Below are 13682 nucleotides of genomic sequence, written 5' to 3'. Positions count from 1 at the left end.
TGCACTGTCAAAACATCTCGAGGGCACGGAAATTACATCCAACCACATACATAGTAGCAAGCACACAGTATAGTATCTGCTGTGACTTCCTCCCACTGCATGCTGCTGCCATGTTCTCATAGTGTGTCTCTCTCTCTCTCTCTCTCTCTCTCTCTCTCTCTCTCTCTCATACTGTAGGTGATGTACAGGCAAGACAAACACAGCCGTCCCAGCGTGGTGGAGACCAACACCACCTCCCTGGAGTTGTCTCTGCCAGTCAACCAGGACTATGTAATCCAGATCAAGCCCTTCAGTGAGGGAGGGGAGGGCAGCAGCAGTCGCCAAATCACCATCCCTAGAGGTGCAGGTGAGGACAGTAGCACACCGTGGAAAATTGAAAATAGTTATCGTGGAGAGCTTAAATTGTTGAGAAACCCTGCATGTATGCTGCACCATACTGGTTTGGTCATTTTAGTGTCGAGAACAAGAAGCATTGAATTGTCAAGACAGCACAGTTGCTCTCTGTATTCCTTTGCAGCCTGAAAACTGAGCTCATTACAGAATAGTCTGCCTCTCTCCCTCTGAATGACTTCAAGTTTTCACATATTTTTGTCCTCTTCCTGCACTAATAATATGGTCTGTTTCTTGAAGTAACAAATATCACCATTTCTACTATTCATTATATTCATAGCTATTACTTGGCATAACAAATTTCTGTCCACCATGGTCATTTTATTTTCTAAGGAATATCATTTACATGCATGTTCTTTAAAAGACTAAACGAAATAAACAAACAAACAAAACAGTGCTGGTGTGTATTGCAGTAGCTCCTTTCAAGTGTACTTCTTTGAAATCCATGTAGGGCGAAGGTAGATAGCAGTAAGACAGTGCCACCTACTGATACATTTGTGTATCGCCAGATACCATCATTGTCCTGCATCCATAGATATGACTTATATTTTGTCTGTATTCCAATTATCTATACGGATCTCTGTCTGTGTATGTGTCTATGTGTCACACAAAATGTATGCCCGTCATAACTCGGACAGTGTCTGACCGCTCGGTCTCAAACTTGGCATGTGTGTCTCATATAACCCTGAGGTGTACAAAGCCGAATGGCAATTCTAAGCCCGTCCCAGAACCTGCACGGGATGTCTTCTCAGTTCTCCAACATTCACACAGGGAAACTCTAACTTGCACTTCAATGTCTCAATGTACATTCCAGGTGCCGTCGCCATAGCCGCCGCAGCTGCAGCGCCGCTGGTCTCATCCCTGGTCCACCTTTTGCCCCTCATCCTCACAGCCAGGACTATGATACTATGACCAACGCCTCCGGGGGCCCAGTGCTAGAGCTGCACACGAAGAGGAAAAGACAAACTGTCCCACAAAGACAAGAGAGGCTATCTCTTTCCACCTGCTCCCTTCCTCTCCATCTCGCTCTCTCCCTCCTCATCCGCCTACAAAAGCCTCTTTGTGTAGGAGATCTTTTCTTTTCCCTTACTTTTATAAAAAGGAAATATTGAAAAGAACTGTCTCTTTCAGAGGCTGCTTTTATGGAGCTGAAAAGCCGTCGTGACTTGACTGCAGTCTCTTTGAAACAGCCCCCCCCCATACCACTACCACTCTCTTAGTACCAATGGATTTTCTTGTAAGGTTTTTTTCCTCCCTCCGAGGCAAAGCGATACGTGACACACAACAGGATGTGTTTCCTATGGGAGGATGTGTGAATTCTGGCAGGTGGATGTGTAACTATTATCGACAATTCTTGGATGACTATCAACAGTGATGCTAACTGAGGAATAAAGTTACATGGACTATAAACAGAGGACATACAGTACATAACTCGTACATGTGAGATCACATTTAGATCTGAACTTCATTCAAGACATGTATGCAAAGACACGTGTGAATGAAGTCATTCCTTGTTCTTCTTGGACTTTGGGAGGCTTACTGTTCTGAGTTAAGAAACCAGAGCGACCCTGACATGAGCCTCATCGCTGTATGACCATAACATATTTTGGGACCTTCATACATTTACCTGGAATTCCTCTCTTGCTTTTATGAGACACCCACAGCTCATATCAGAACTTCAACATTGTGGGGAAATGTGACTGGAACCAAATGTCTTTCTTTTTCTTCGTTATTATTATTTTTTACAAAATGGTTCTGCCTCACCTGTTGGGACATTATAAGAAACTCGCATCTAAATGGCTTCCATCGAGAACAAAGAGTTGTGTTGATTGATTGATGTCTTTAATGTCTAATGATGTCTGACAAGCCAATTGGAAGTCATGGTGACTGGTGTAAGCCACCTTATTGTACACTGTATGTATGGAATCCTCAGGTCCCAAATGAGCCTTAAGTCTTTGATTATTTTCCATGTTATAATTTAATTTCCTTTTTTCTTCGACCATGTATTAAATATGGATCATTCTATAATTTAAGAATATATGGCCATGTGTTTGGATATATTTGGGGGGGGGGGGGGGTTATTCATATTGGGCCCTTTGGGCTCAGCAATGCCTTTTTCCTGTTCATCTCTCATGATCAGCATTGTAACGGTACAAATGGCGGATAGATTTTTGAGGTGGTGTTTTACTGTCAACTGCTGTTTGGCATGAGAATGGTCAATGTATCTACGTTGCTTAGGATGTCTGAATGGATCAACCTGCTTTTAATAAAAATAATGCCATTTTTCACATCTCCTCCTTTGACGTGGACATAAGGCTAAGGGTTAATGCATTTCAAACTGTCATAACAATACATAATTATACCATAGCGTAGCCAAAGCTAACAATTTCCTTGCTTCCTTTTCCTTGTGAGCATTTTGCTGTGATGTTCATCTGATCTTATGTGAATTTCTGCACATCACCAGTATGACGTTAAATAATTTGAATGCTCAAGCCAGTATCATTTATATTGTCAGTGGTTTGTTTTCCCCAAAAAAGTTCACAGCCAAGCTAAACTATACAAGTTACCGACATGATTTGTTGCCATAATGGTATTTCTTTGGTTTGTCGATGAATGTTGCTTGAAAATACTGTCATGCACATAAAACTTAGTTAGCTTAATTAAAGCAAAAGGTCAAGCTTCAAATAGCCATTCCAACAAATGATTCTGACCTTCAAGCTACTGACAGTACCAGAAGTCCTTTTTGTCTTCTACTGTATGTTCTAAATTGGCATTGGTGGGAGTCCAGTGGCAATCAAGTCTTAGGCTGCACCGAATGTAAGGAATCGCAATAAAATGTATTCTACATTTTATCAATTAACATTGATAAGATGTGTTCCAGAAGCATTCCTTCTGGTCCTGACTGACTTACTCAGAGATCACCTTCAATAGACCATTTTACAGTTGCCATGTTTATGGGTAAAATACAGCTGAAAGTAATAATATCAATTGTGGTTGTGTTTTATTTGGGTGTTAGTGTGCCGGCATGGACAGCTCCTGTACAGAGAAATTAATGTACACAGAAACATAAAATGAAACCCCACAACAACTAACATTTGATCTTTTTAAATTAAGTATCTTGGCTGCTGTGAAAAGTTTCCATTAATATGCAAAGTTAAAACTTTCACTCTAGGCTTTGAACTCCTTGCAAACCAAACAAAATCTTCAGTGAACTCACTGGAGTAAAAAATAAATAATAATACCATCCAATATAAAACAGTTTGTTTGGGAATACAGCCGTCATAGGTTATCTATTTTACATTACAAGGTAGGCTACAACTATTCACTACAGGGAGAAAGGGGCAAAATGTTTGGCCTGTGTGACATCTGTACCGTACTACAGCCATATTGTATGACTGTGATACTGGATACATTTCATTGTGGCTTGAATATCTGTAATCACAAAGAAATATACTAACACCATTTTTAGTAAAGGAGTGGTATTACATTAGCCTGGTAAACCCTCCCTCCGGAAATCTCATTTCCATTTGATTTCAAATGGAAATGAGATTTCCGGAGGGAGGGTTTACCAGGCTAGCATTACATGGCATCTTGAACTATGTAGGAATTTTGTCCATCTCCCTAACCATGAACAAAGTAGCAGTGATTCCCCTTTGGGTGAGTGGTAGCACTGGTCCATAGCGTTAGGAGTTCTCCTTAACTAACGCTATGGACCAGAGCTAGATATTTTTCCACAGTACAGTATGCCACTCTTACCTTGAAGACAATGGTTAGTAGAGGACAGCAAAGAGGATTCCCCTCTCACCTCATTGTGTATTTTCACTTGTTTATTCATGTAGAAGGAATGCAAGTACACTGTACAGCAAAGACACAGCACCAAGCAATGGGGAGCGTCGCACAGCTAAAGAGGAGGAGACTGCAGAGGAGAAAGCAGGTCTCTACAGTACAGACAAGGGCGGGCTAGGGGGTTCAGCTAGGTTCACCGGGGTCAGGCAGTGGTCATCCCAATCAGGATTTGGCACCGAGTATCTCTGCCACAGCCAAGTGTCTCTATATATCACAGTCTGGTTGATTAGTTTGTCAGGCTTCTTCTGGCTAGACGACTGTAGATTTGCCCTTAAATGTTGATCCAAGGTTGATTTAAGAATTCACGATTTATTTTCCCTCCTTAGTGACCGATGGTAATGGAAGGACTTATGCATGTTGCTGAACACTGTAGCAAGGGCTCTCCTCTCTTGGGTATCTGGTGCCCCCTAGTGTACATCAGTACCTTTGCCACTATTCTGAAACCAGTTCACATATTCACAAGAATGCACCATACAGAACCATTTTTGCAGTACAAAGTATGCTTTGCTACTGACCTGTTTTCTGGTTTGTTACAAATGACACCCACATATCTTTTGAGTTAGTCACACTTGAAAGGATTTAAAAAATAAAATATGACACAGCTTGGCTGTCCACAGATAAGACAACATGAGTTACACACACATCTGCACTTTGACTTTGAAAGGTGACTGAAAGCCAATGTAATGTTTTCATAAACCTGAAAGGTCCAGCAGTTTCTCAAAACAGGCATTTTCTCCATTAATTAGCTGACAAGTAGAAATGTTGAAGACATTAATTTAGCCAGGGGACAAATATTTGGCAAGTAATGTAATGCTAGGATCCTTGAATTAAAGGGTAACTTTACCATGTCATACTTATGCCAGTAACTTAATAACCCATCAGTCATGAAAAGTATCTTCTTAATATAAAGTTGTTGGAAGAGGTTGATACAAAAAACTGTTTGTACAATGTGACTGCTACTTACATTGGCACATTACAAAGTCTATGGCATCCTTCTAACATTCATGTACTGTACCAAAACACACCACAACTGAAGATAATGAAATATCCTGCTCCCAGATATCACTTGTAACAATTTTGTGAATTATTTTAATGGCTCTTATTCATAATGTGCTATGAGAGTAATCTTGGGCATCTTGTAAGATGAAGACATTTTTTAATTCATAGTGTGAAAGGTTTGATATCAGAGCTAAAATGAATGAATCATGAAAACAGGCACATAAGAGTCTAACCAATGTTTCCTCATAACATTAAAAAAAAAACATTATAAATTATTTATATATATATATATATATATAAAATTATTATTATTATTTTAAGTTGGAAAAACACACTGGAACATCAACAGCTCCAATAATTACTTTCTGGAGGAAGATGTGCACGATAAGGACTAACATGTACATGTCCTCTTTTGACATTGGGGTTAACAAAACGGAATCTGTTGTGTGCCCACTTTCTGTGATGATTTCAGTTTCTGCACTAAAGATTTCAGTTTCCTGTTTGGGAGGCTTAATTTCCTGAACACACACCAGAGCTCTCTGAGTTTTCTCATTCTCCATAATTTGTACCTTCTTCCTTTTTTTTCTCTTCATGTTTGCAATGGACGTTATCAGTCTACCATATTAATCCAAGAAGTTCTGATATCATTTCTTGTTCCACCATTGTTATGAGTTAACATTAATATCACTCAAATCTAATAATGCAAGACATTATCATGCAAACGTTATGTCAAATAGTAGTGTCTGTGATGCAGAAGCGCATTTGGCAACTTGAACAAGGAGTGTGAGCCTACTCTATGTGTTTGCTACACAAAATGCCCATTATACAGTAGTACTGCATCCACCTGAATCTGAGGATAACTAAATAATATTAAGGGATAAGGGAGGAAACCTGGACTCATTCTGAAGCAGCAACACGCACATAAAACCACATGGCCACCATTTGATTAAAGTATATCAAGAACACAGCATGTGCTTGCATTGCCCTTTAGCCACACACCATTTGTAGAAATCCCTCAAAGTGACATTCACCACTCGCATCACATTGGATTTTCAAAACCATCAAGGAAGGTGAAAGGGAAGTTTGGTCATCAGGATGGTTGCTTCTCCACCTAAATGGTAGACTTGACTGACTCAGCGTCATTCAGTTCACAGTTCACTGTTGAACTGTTATACATACATAACTAAAGTAATTTCCCCAGGTAGTACTGTAATGGGTGAAGCATGAAGCAAATGTATCGATTTTGCTGGCTGCACAAGTATGAAAACTAAGGGTAGGTTTTGCTGTTCTACCATCACTAAAACCCTGCTTCACCGCATGCATTTCAACAGTACTGGACCTAAAGTCTAACGGATACTAGTGTCTTTACAAAGAAAGGTCTTTATATGTAATCGCTCACAGATGGTTGCTGTGGTGAGGTGTTTGAGTTCTACAGTTGGGGCTGGGGTGAGTGAGGTCGCCATTACTCACAGCAGGACATGCGTGAGCAGTTGAATTTGAAGTTTGGCCATCGATTTTGTCTAACTGTTTGATCTTCCAGTTGGTATTGTCAACATGGGATGCAAGGCATGGCCTCAGAGGATTTTACATTGACAAGAGTACAGATAATCTTTAAAAAAAAGTTCCCAACCTTTTCCTCTCCAAGATAATTACAATGAGGCAAGTGGTTTAAAAACCATACTGTATAGGTGTGGGAGTATTTAGTTGGCTTATCCCTTAAGCTGCTCCAGACATTAGGGATTCTTCTGGATCCACATTGTCAGCTAATCAAGGATCACAAAAGGTTGTTCAGGATAATCCCTTCCACTGCAGCATGTCCATCATGCTAATCAGCATCCCATCATCTCTTGTCACTGGAGCGATGGGGAAATATAAATAAAGCACAATTTATATTGGTTTGACAATGGTGGTTTTGAAGGCGTCCAGTTACAGGTTGAACGAAGACAAGGATTTTGAGGTGTGTGTGTGTGTGTGTGTGTGTGTGTGTGTGTGTGTGTGTGTGTGTGTGTGTGTGTGTGTGTGTGTGTGTGTGTGTGTGTGTGTGTGTGTGTGTGTGTGTGTGTGTGTGTGTGAGAGTGTGTGTGTGTGTGTGTGTGTGTGTGTGTGTGTGTGTGTGTGTGTGTGTGTGTGTGTGTGTGTGTGTGTGTGTGTGTGTGTGTGTGTGTGTGTGTGTGTGTGTGTGTGTGTGTGTGTGTGTGTGTGTGTGTGTGTGTGTGTGTGTGTGTGTGTGTGTCAGTCTCCGTCACTTGGGCAGTAATCTGTTGAAGGGCAATGTGTGGCAATCTCAGGTCGGGCACTGACACATCTGTTCCTAAAGAGGGCACTCTCACTCTTGACAGTAGAAAATCAGGACTGCAGATCAAACAAAAGAGAGAGAACATCAACCTTAATATCTTGAAATCCATAGGAGACAGTCAGGCTACAACAGTGGTTCTCAAACTTTTCTATGTCAAGGACTCACATGTATTTAGTATGAAAATATTTTGTGGCAAGGACCCCATACAAGAATTAGTTTTTTTTTACAAATTATTACACTTCTTTCAAGACTTTTTGAAAACAAGCTCACAACGCGTCGCATCACACGCGCTGTGAGCTTGTAGAACGGCTATTTCCAAATAGCCGATGTATTTGAAGTGGTTAAACCCATGTTGACGCTGTATTAACACATTTTACCTGGGGACCCCCTGGAACCCTCTCAATGACCCCTGGGGGACCCCAGACCCCACTTTGAGAACCACAGGGCTACAAGAGAGCCAGCTATAATTTATTGTTTGAAGTTGAGACAGCTCCTGTACCTCAGTTTTTCCATGTGGGTCCTCAGTGGATGATTCCGTTTCCCTGACAACTACAGCCTTGGTGACCAGCATGTCTGGATGCTGTTGCTTGGCTTCCTGTATTGCAATAGCCAGGGCCTGCAAGGGAGTGAAATATTTATTATTTATTATGGTAGGAGCTCGACTTTCTCTATGTGATTTTTCTACAACTACAAATTACATTTGCCTCTCTCTTGTGTTTCAGGAGAACATTTCTATTTCTATATCTTCATCCAATTAGTCTTGCGTAGCCAGACGATCGGAGATCTTAAGTTTGCCTACCGTTACATCTTGTGACATCTACATTCAATATAGTTGCTAAAACCTTGTGTAAACAATTTGGAGATTCAAATATCACACCCAGCAGTGCCTTTGATGAGTTTACTTCATTGAGTAATAGAAAATGGCAGGTTATAGACTCTCTCCGTGTGTGCGTATGTGTGCCGTGCATGCATGTGTGTCTTTTTAAGTGGTGCTGGTCCTGTTTGTGTACTGTAGTAATCAGTTGCTAATCAGTTGTCTATTAATCAGCGTTCGTGCTACAGACAGACAGACAGACGGATAGACAGACAAAGCCACGTATTGAATAGGCTGAGCACTGCATTGCAGAATCATTGCAAATAATTTAGGGCAGTCCTTCATATTGTTTTGGTGATACACATTGTTTTCAAAACAGTTAGGCGTAGGTTTGTTAGAGGCGGAGCTGATGTTATTCTAGCAACTACATTGAATGTCAGACGTTATCGTAAGTGTAACACAGGACTGTTATGTTGCTCTATTGAAGCTGCTGTTCTCCGTATGCCAGGTTTCACATGGAAGTTAATCTCCTGTGACAGCTTCAGGTGTTCTGAGGTAGGGTAGATGTAGATCACACCAATGACATTTTACTCTGCAACATTCTAAATCGGTTTGGTCTCGTTGTGAATCTGTCATCTGAACTGGCCTTTACAGAATGAAACAATGATGGATATTATCATGCAGCTGTCTTGAGCAATCACTTCTCCATCTGAACCCACCTGTTCCTGGTCCACGTCATCATCTCCTGTGATTATGATCCTCTTCTCAATCCTGGTCTCTGAATAGCCCCCTTTCACTGTCTGCAACACACAACAACATTTAGACTTAAAAGGATCCCTCTAGTAATAAGCCAAATATGCCTTAATACATTATAATTGTCCTCAATAACTAAAATGTAAAATCAAAAACTTCTTAATTAATTCAGTTAATCTTTCACTCAATAGGGGCAATGCCATTCGCAAGTTGATGATGTCATTTGCTCATGTGTGGTCTAGCCCTATGGAATTTATGGAATGCATGTGCATAAAAAACATATTTAAAATATTGATTTGATGCTCGCATTAACCTCAGGAAGTATCAAGTCAGTTTTTATTTTCACATGCATTCCATAAGTTCCATAGGGCTAGACCACACATGGGCAAATGACATCATCAACTTGCATTGCCCCTATTGAGTGAAAGATGAACTGTTTCTAAAATAAATAAAATATGTATTTTTTATTTTAGTTATAGAGGGCAATTATAATGTATAAGGCATATTTGGCTTATTAGCCAGGGATCCTATAAAGAGCTATGCGTCAGGCCTTATTTAACCACATGAACCTAGCCTGGAATCCAGCCAGATTCTCTATGTTCACCTTTTTCTCACTTCGCTACTCAGTCTGGCCAGGGTCATATTTGACTCGTATTTCCATTACATAGGCAAGTCAGGAAGTGACTCGAGTTTTACATTGGCCCGCCTACAGACCAATCAGAAGCCATGGGCTGTTTTCTCCCATTTGGGCACAGAGATAGGAGGCTTTCCAGACTGTGAAGCGAAGTGAGGAAAAAAAACGCTGAACGTAGCAAGCAGGCTGGATCCCAGGCTAACATGAATCCTATAGCATCCCTGTTCTGGGCAGGTTTTAATAGGCAAAAATAGACAAACATTTGCCGGAAATAGACAAACACTTAGGCAAAAATAGGAGATCTAAAAGTTTGTGTTGTGGGCTTGTAGATCTCCTATTTTCGCTACTTGACGTACAGCAAACTACAGTATATAGCGGTTTAATAGATTAAAAGAAAATAGTTACAGTAGATGGTTAATGAGAATCTTTTTTTTTTATTTGTGTGAGTTTTATCATTGTACTTACTTATTGTACTTTATCAGTTATTTATTACCACTGAAACTAAACCCAGCTAAACGGAGGTCTAGGCTTCAGAGTGAAACAGCCAATCTGCCTCCTGTAGTGGATATCAGAGGCAACAATTAACTACTTAATGAGGGTTTCCTACCTTTGTGACCTGAGTGGTTGCCGAGGTAACGTTTTCAGTGAAAAGAATAGGCGACCCGGTTGTCTCTCTTCCCAGACTACCCATATGGACCTGAGCAGACAACACACAACACAAACACACACACACCATTCAAAATCCAACATCACATGTACAGTATGGTAGTTAGTAGTTAGAGTACACTATTATGCAGCAACAGCACAGAAATACAAGTTGTATTGTTTTAACGATTGCAGGCAAATTGAGTGTTTATTTGACAAAAGATATTCTTTAGAGGCTGATTCCCATTCTAGTTGTTGAAACATTCAGTTGATCACTTTTGAATTCTAATGATGATAGCATTGAAAATGACTTCTACAGATATTTAACACCGTAAAAAAGATAATACTCTTGTTTTCCAGTTCCTTTTGAAATGCTATCTACAATGAAGGGTGTCCAGCCAGCCATTCAGGTCTTTGGATCACAGTCTTATATTCTAACATTGAGGGAGAACAACTCTCGAGTAACAGCACTGCCGGTTCATTTTAAAATCGGAAAGGTCAGGCAGTATTCACTCACAGGAGAGACACTCTCTCTTGTAGAATAAGGAATTTCTCCTAAGCCACCGATTCCATGATCCTGAAACAGACAGATTGTCATTAAGTGCCTTGTCCTATTGTATTATAATAAATATATAAAGAAATTATAATTTCTAAGTTAAATATTTCATATTAACATTTTTGTACTACCCTTTGTTCACCACATTTTATCCACATCAAGAGCCAATAGTATTACTTTGATCTTGATCATATTGACAGGGTTACGTTTTTCGTTACCTGATTTGTGAACTCCACAATAGTAGTGGTGACCTCTGAGCCATTGGGCTGCGTCTCGGTCCGCACGTCGGTCTTCCTCACCATTGGTGCGGCCATGATATCGCAATCGGTCCTCCTCGCGGTTGGTGGGGCCATAACATCGCTGGCCTCTCTGCTTAGTGCTGTGTAGGAGGTGACACGACTTTGTGTGTCTCTGTGTGACTGCTGATCTCTGTCCACGGACGATGACACAGGCACTGACCTCTTTGGTTTTTTCGGCACAACAGGCTTGAGGGAAGCAGAGCAAGCCGTATTTTAATAATTGCATCTGGGACCTTTGATAAGCACTGCTCTTTGAAATAAGCTCTTCAATTATTCCCCTTCAACATCTAAGGGAAAGAGGGTGATTAAAGATCAGAAATTAGACAGAACAATGCCCTTGCTATACGTGTCAGACTGTAAAAAGCAATGATCAGATGCAACATAAATGTTTAATAGAAAAATAAACGATTTGAATCCTCCGCCGGTACATCTGGCTTGGCCAGGTGCGCTAACGAACACAATTGGCGATGTTCGAGAGTGGGAAGCCCAGTGGGGAGAGTGATCTCCGTCGCTGAACCAGCCAGGCCGGCGTCACATGTATCAGAGGAGACACATGCTCGTCTACACCTTCTCTAAGACCAACCAGCAGGCATCAGTGGCGACAAGGGACTAAAATAATAAAAAGAAAAAAAGAAAAAGAAAGAAAGAAAATAAGCTAATGTTGGTGTACCTGACCATCGTGCCGTTTGGCCTCTGGCCTCTGGACCTCATCTGCCTGGACGAGCTTGGCTGGAGGGCTGCTACTTGCTCCTCTGGCGAGAGGATCTGACACTAGGGGAGGCGGCAGCTCAGAGGGGACATGCTGCTGCTGGTGGAGCAGGTCGATGCCGAAGCGAAGACCTCCGTCGGGTGAGAAATCTCTCTCGCCGAGCTCCGTCATGCCCTTGGAGAACTCCTCCATGCCTGTGTGGAGGTCCATGAGGACGGTGAAGTCCACCTCGGCCTCCAGGCTCGATGTAGAGCTGACCGTGATGCTGGAGCACTTGCGCTCGATGCCCAGGTGGGTCTCCTTCAGGTACAGCATGTCGTGGTCTTGGTCGTCCTCCGAAACGGACCCCAAACGTCTCTCCCATGGTTCCCTCTGCATGACGGATAGGAGAAGAATGTGTAATGAATGAATCTTTTCCCACAATTTGCTGCTATAAACAAAAAGAAATGCTTTGGACGTTTGAGAAAATTTTAGGACTGATTTACGTGAAGTGTAAAGGTCATTGCACACAGGATGACAAAAATGTAAACATTTCCACCCGACGAGTGGCTGCAATGGTGTGCTTCTCCCAGCAAACCAGTTGTCCAGTTGCCTCTAAACGTTTTTCATTCAAACCCAGGTCAATTCCTGTGGGGTTTTGTTATGCTTTTTGCTTTAAAAACTTTAAAAAGACTGACCAATAAAATTTCACATTGGACGTGGGGCCCTATCTTGCGTTGCCTTAAGCCTTACTCGGCTATTCCCACTATTTTAAAATGTCTTTCAAAGTAAAAAAAATGCCTAAAAAGATTAGGCATAAGGCATATGGCACCGCGCAAGATAGGGCCCAGGGCCCAGAGTGTACAAGGGCCTTAATGGTCCATTTGGTTACATTTATTTTATTATTATACACTCTCAGAGTTAAATTAACACTCAGGATTTCACAATGTAATCTAAATTTGCAGTTTGTTGTCTTGCAGAGATGAGAGCTGACTCACTGAGGCTTCGCTGAAAGGCTCCTCATGAATGGCAGGTGTAGAGGGTGTCTCCTATAGACAGTATAGAGAGAAAATAACAGTCGGCAAGAAATCAATAATCAACCCGAGAACCCTTTTCAGTTTGCCGTGGTGATAGACGGCTATAAACCATAATTGAGTGTAGCTTCTGTCTTTTTGATTGTATTATCAAGAGAGGAGATCAGAACAACAGAATGAATGGTTATCTCTGTCACTGTATTGACAATTCAGTAGATTATGGTATGCTGTTTGCAGCACAACACAGGGTTGGAGAGTGCATTCATTTTATATTGAGTGAAAGCTCATTCATTGTGTGTGTGTGTGTGTGTGTGTGTGTGTGTGTGTGTGTGTGTGTGTGTGTGTGTGTGTGTGTGTGTGTGTGTGTGTGTTTTTACATAAAGCTTTTAAGCTAATTGCATTGGCTAATGCCTACAGTACCTAACTTTACCGCATTGTCATTAATTAAAAAAATGAAAATACCTGACACGTCTGACAACTGCTGTGCTTATGCCAAACTTGAGAAATGACCCCCCCTCCTCCCCCCAGAGATTCTAAAAGCTTCAGGCTATTTTCAGTAGCATGCACATAGGATGTATTCTCAAGCTTGAATTGACATCATTAAAAATGACTGGAAGTGCAATGGTGATGCCATGCACAGTTGAGGTTAAGTTCTAAAATATCCCAGGATTCAGATATTCATAATTACAAATACAGTACAGATGTAGCCATTGTAAAAGTCTCACTTT

General features: G+C 41.1%; 2 protein-coding genes across 4 annotated transcripts in view; one reads left to right on the top strand and one right to left on the bottom strand.

Annotated features, from left to right (window-relative positions):
- The window catches only part of cntn3a.1 (contactin 3a, tandem duplicate 1), a 114674-nt gene extending 112004 nt beyond the window's left edge, over positions 1–2670 (top strand). For all 3 annotated transcript variants that reach the window (XM_084069535.1, XM_084069534.1, XM_084069536.1), the window contains 2 exons: positions 178–346; positions 1205–2670. In XM_084069535.1, coding sequence (XP_083925661.1) covers positions 178–346; positions 1205–1302 — 267 coding nt within the window. In that variant the 3' untranslated portion in view covers positions 1303–2670. The remainder of the gene's footprint in view (positions 1–177; positions 347–1204) is intronic.
- Positions 2671–3402: 732 nt separating this feature from the next.
- LOC311054184 (band 4.1-like protein 1) overlaps positions 3403–13682 on the bottom strand; it is a gene marked incomplete at its 3' end in the record, with an annotated part of 65384 nt that continues 55104 nt past the window's right edge. The window contains exons 17-24 of the mRNA XM_084070062.1: positions 12919–12969; positions 11903–12313; positions 11152–11418; positions 10895–10954; positions 10340–10429; positions 9065–9145; positions 8031–8147; positions 3403–3426 (exon numbers count right to left, since the gene is read on the bottom strand). Coding sequence (XP_083926188.1) covers positions 3403–3426; positions 8031–8147; positions 9065–9145; positions 10340–10429; positions 10895–10954; positions 11152–11418; positions 11903–12313; positions 12919–12969 — 1101 coding nt within the window. The remainder of the gene's footprint in view (positions 3427–8030; positions 8148–9064; positions 9146–10339; positions 10430–10894; positions 10955–11151; positions 11419–11902; positions 12314–12918; positions 12970–13682) is intronic.

The sequence above is a fragment of the Gymnoscopelus microlampas genome (assembly GCF_963454915.1).
Source record: "Gymnoscopelus microlampas genome assembly, chromosome: 10".
In the NCBI taxonomy this organism is placed as follows: domain Eukaryota; kingdom Metazoa; phylum Chordata; class Actinopteri; order Myctophiformes; family Myctophidae; genus Gymnoscopelus; species Gymnoscopelus microlampas.
Note: the sequence above shows the minus strand (reverse complement) of the source record. Positions and strands in the feature narration are given on the sequence as shown.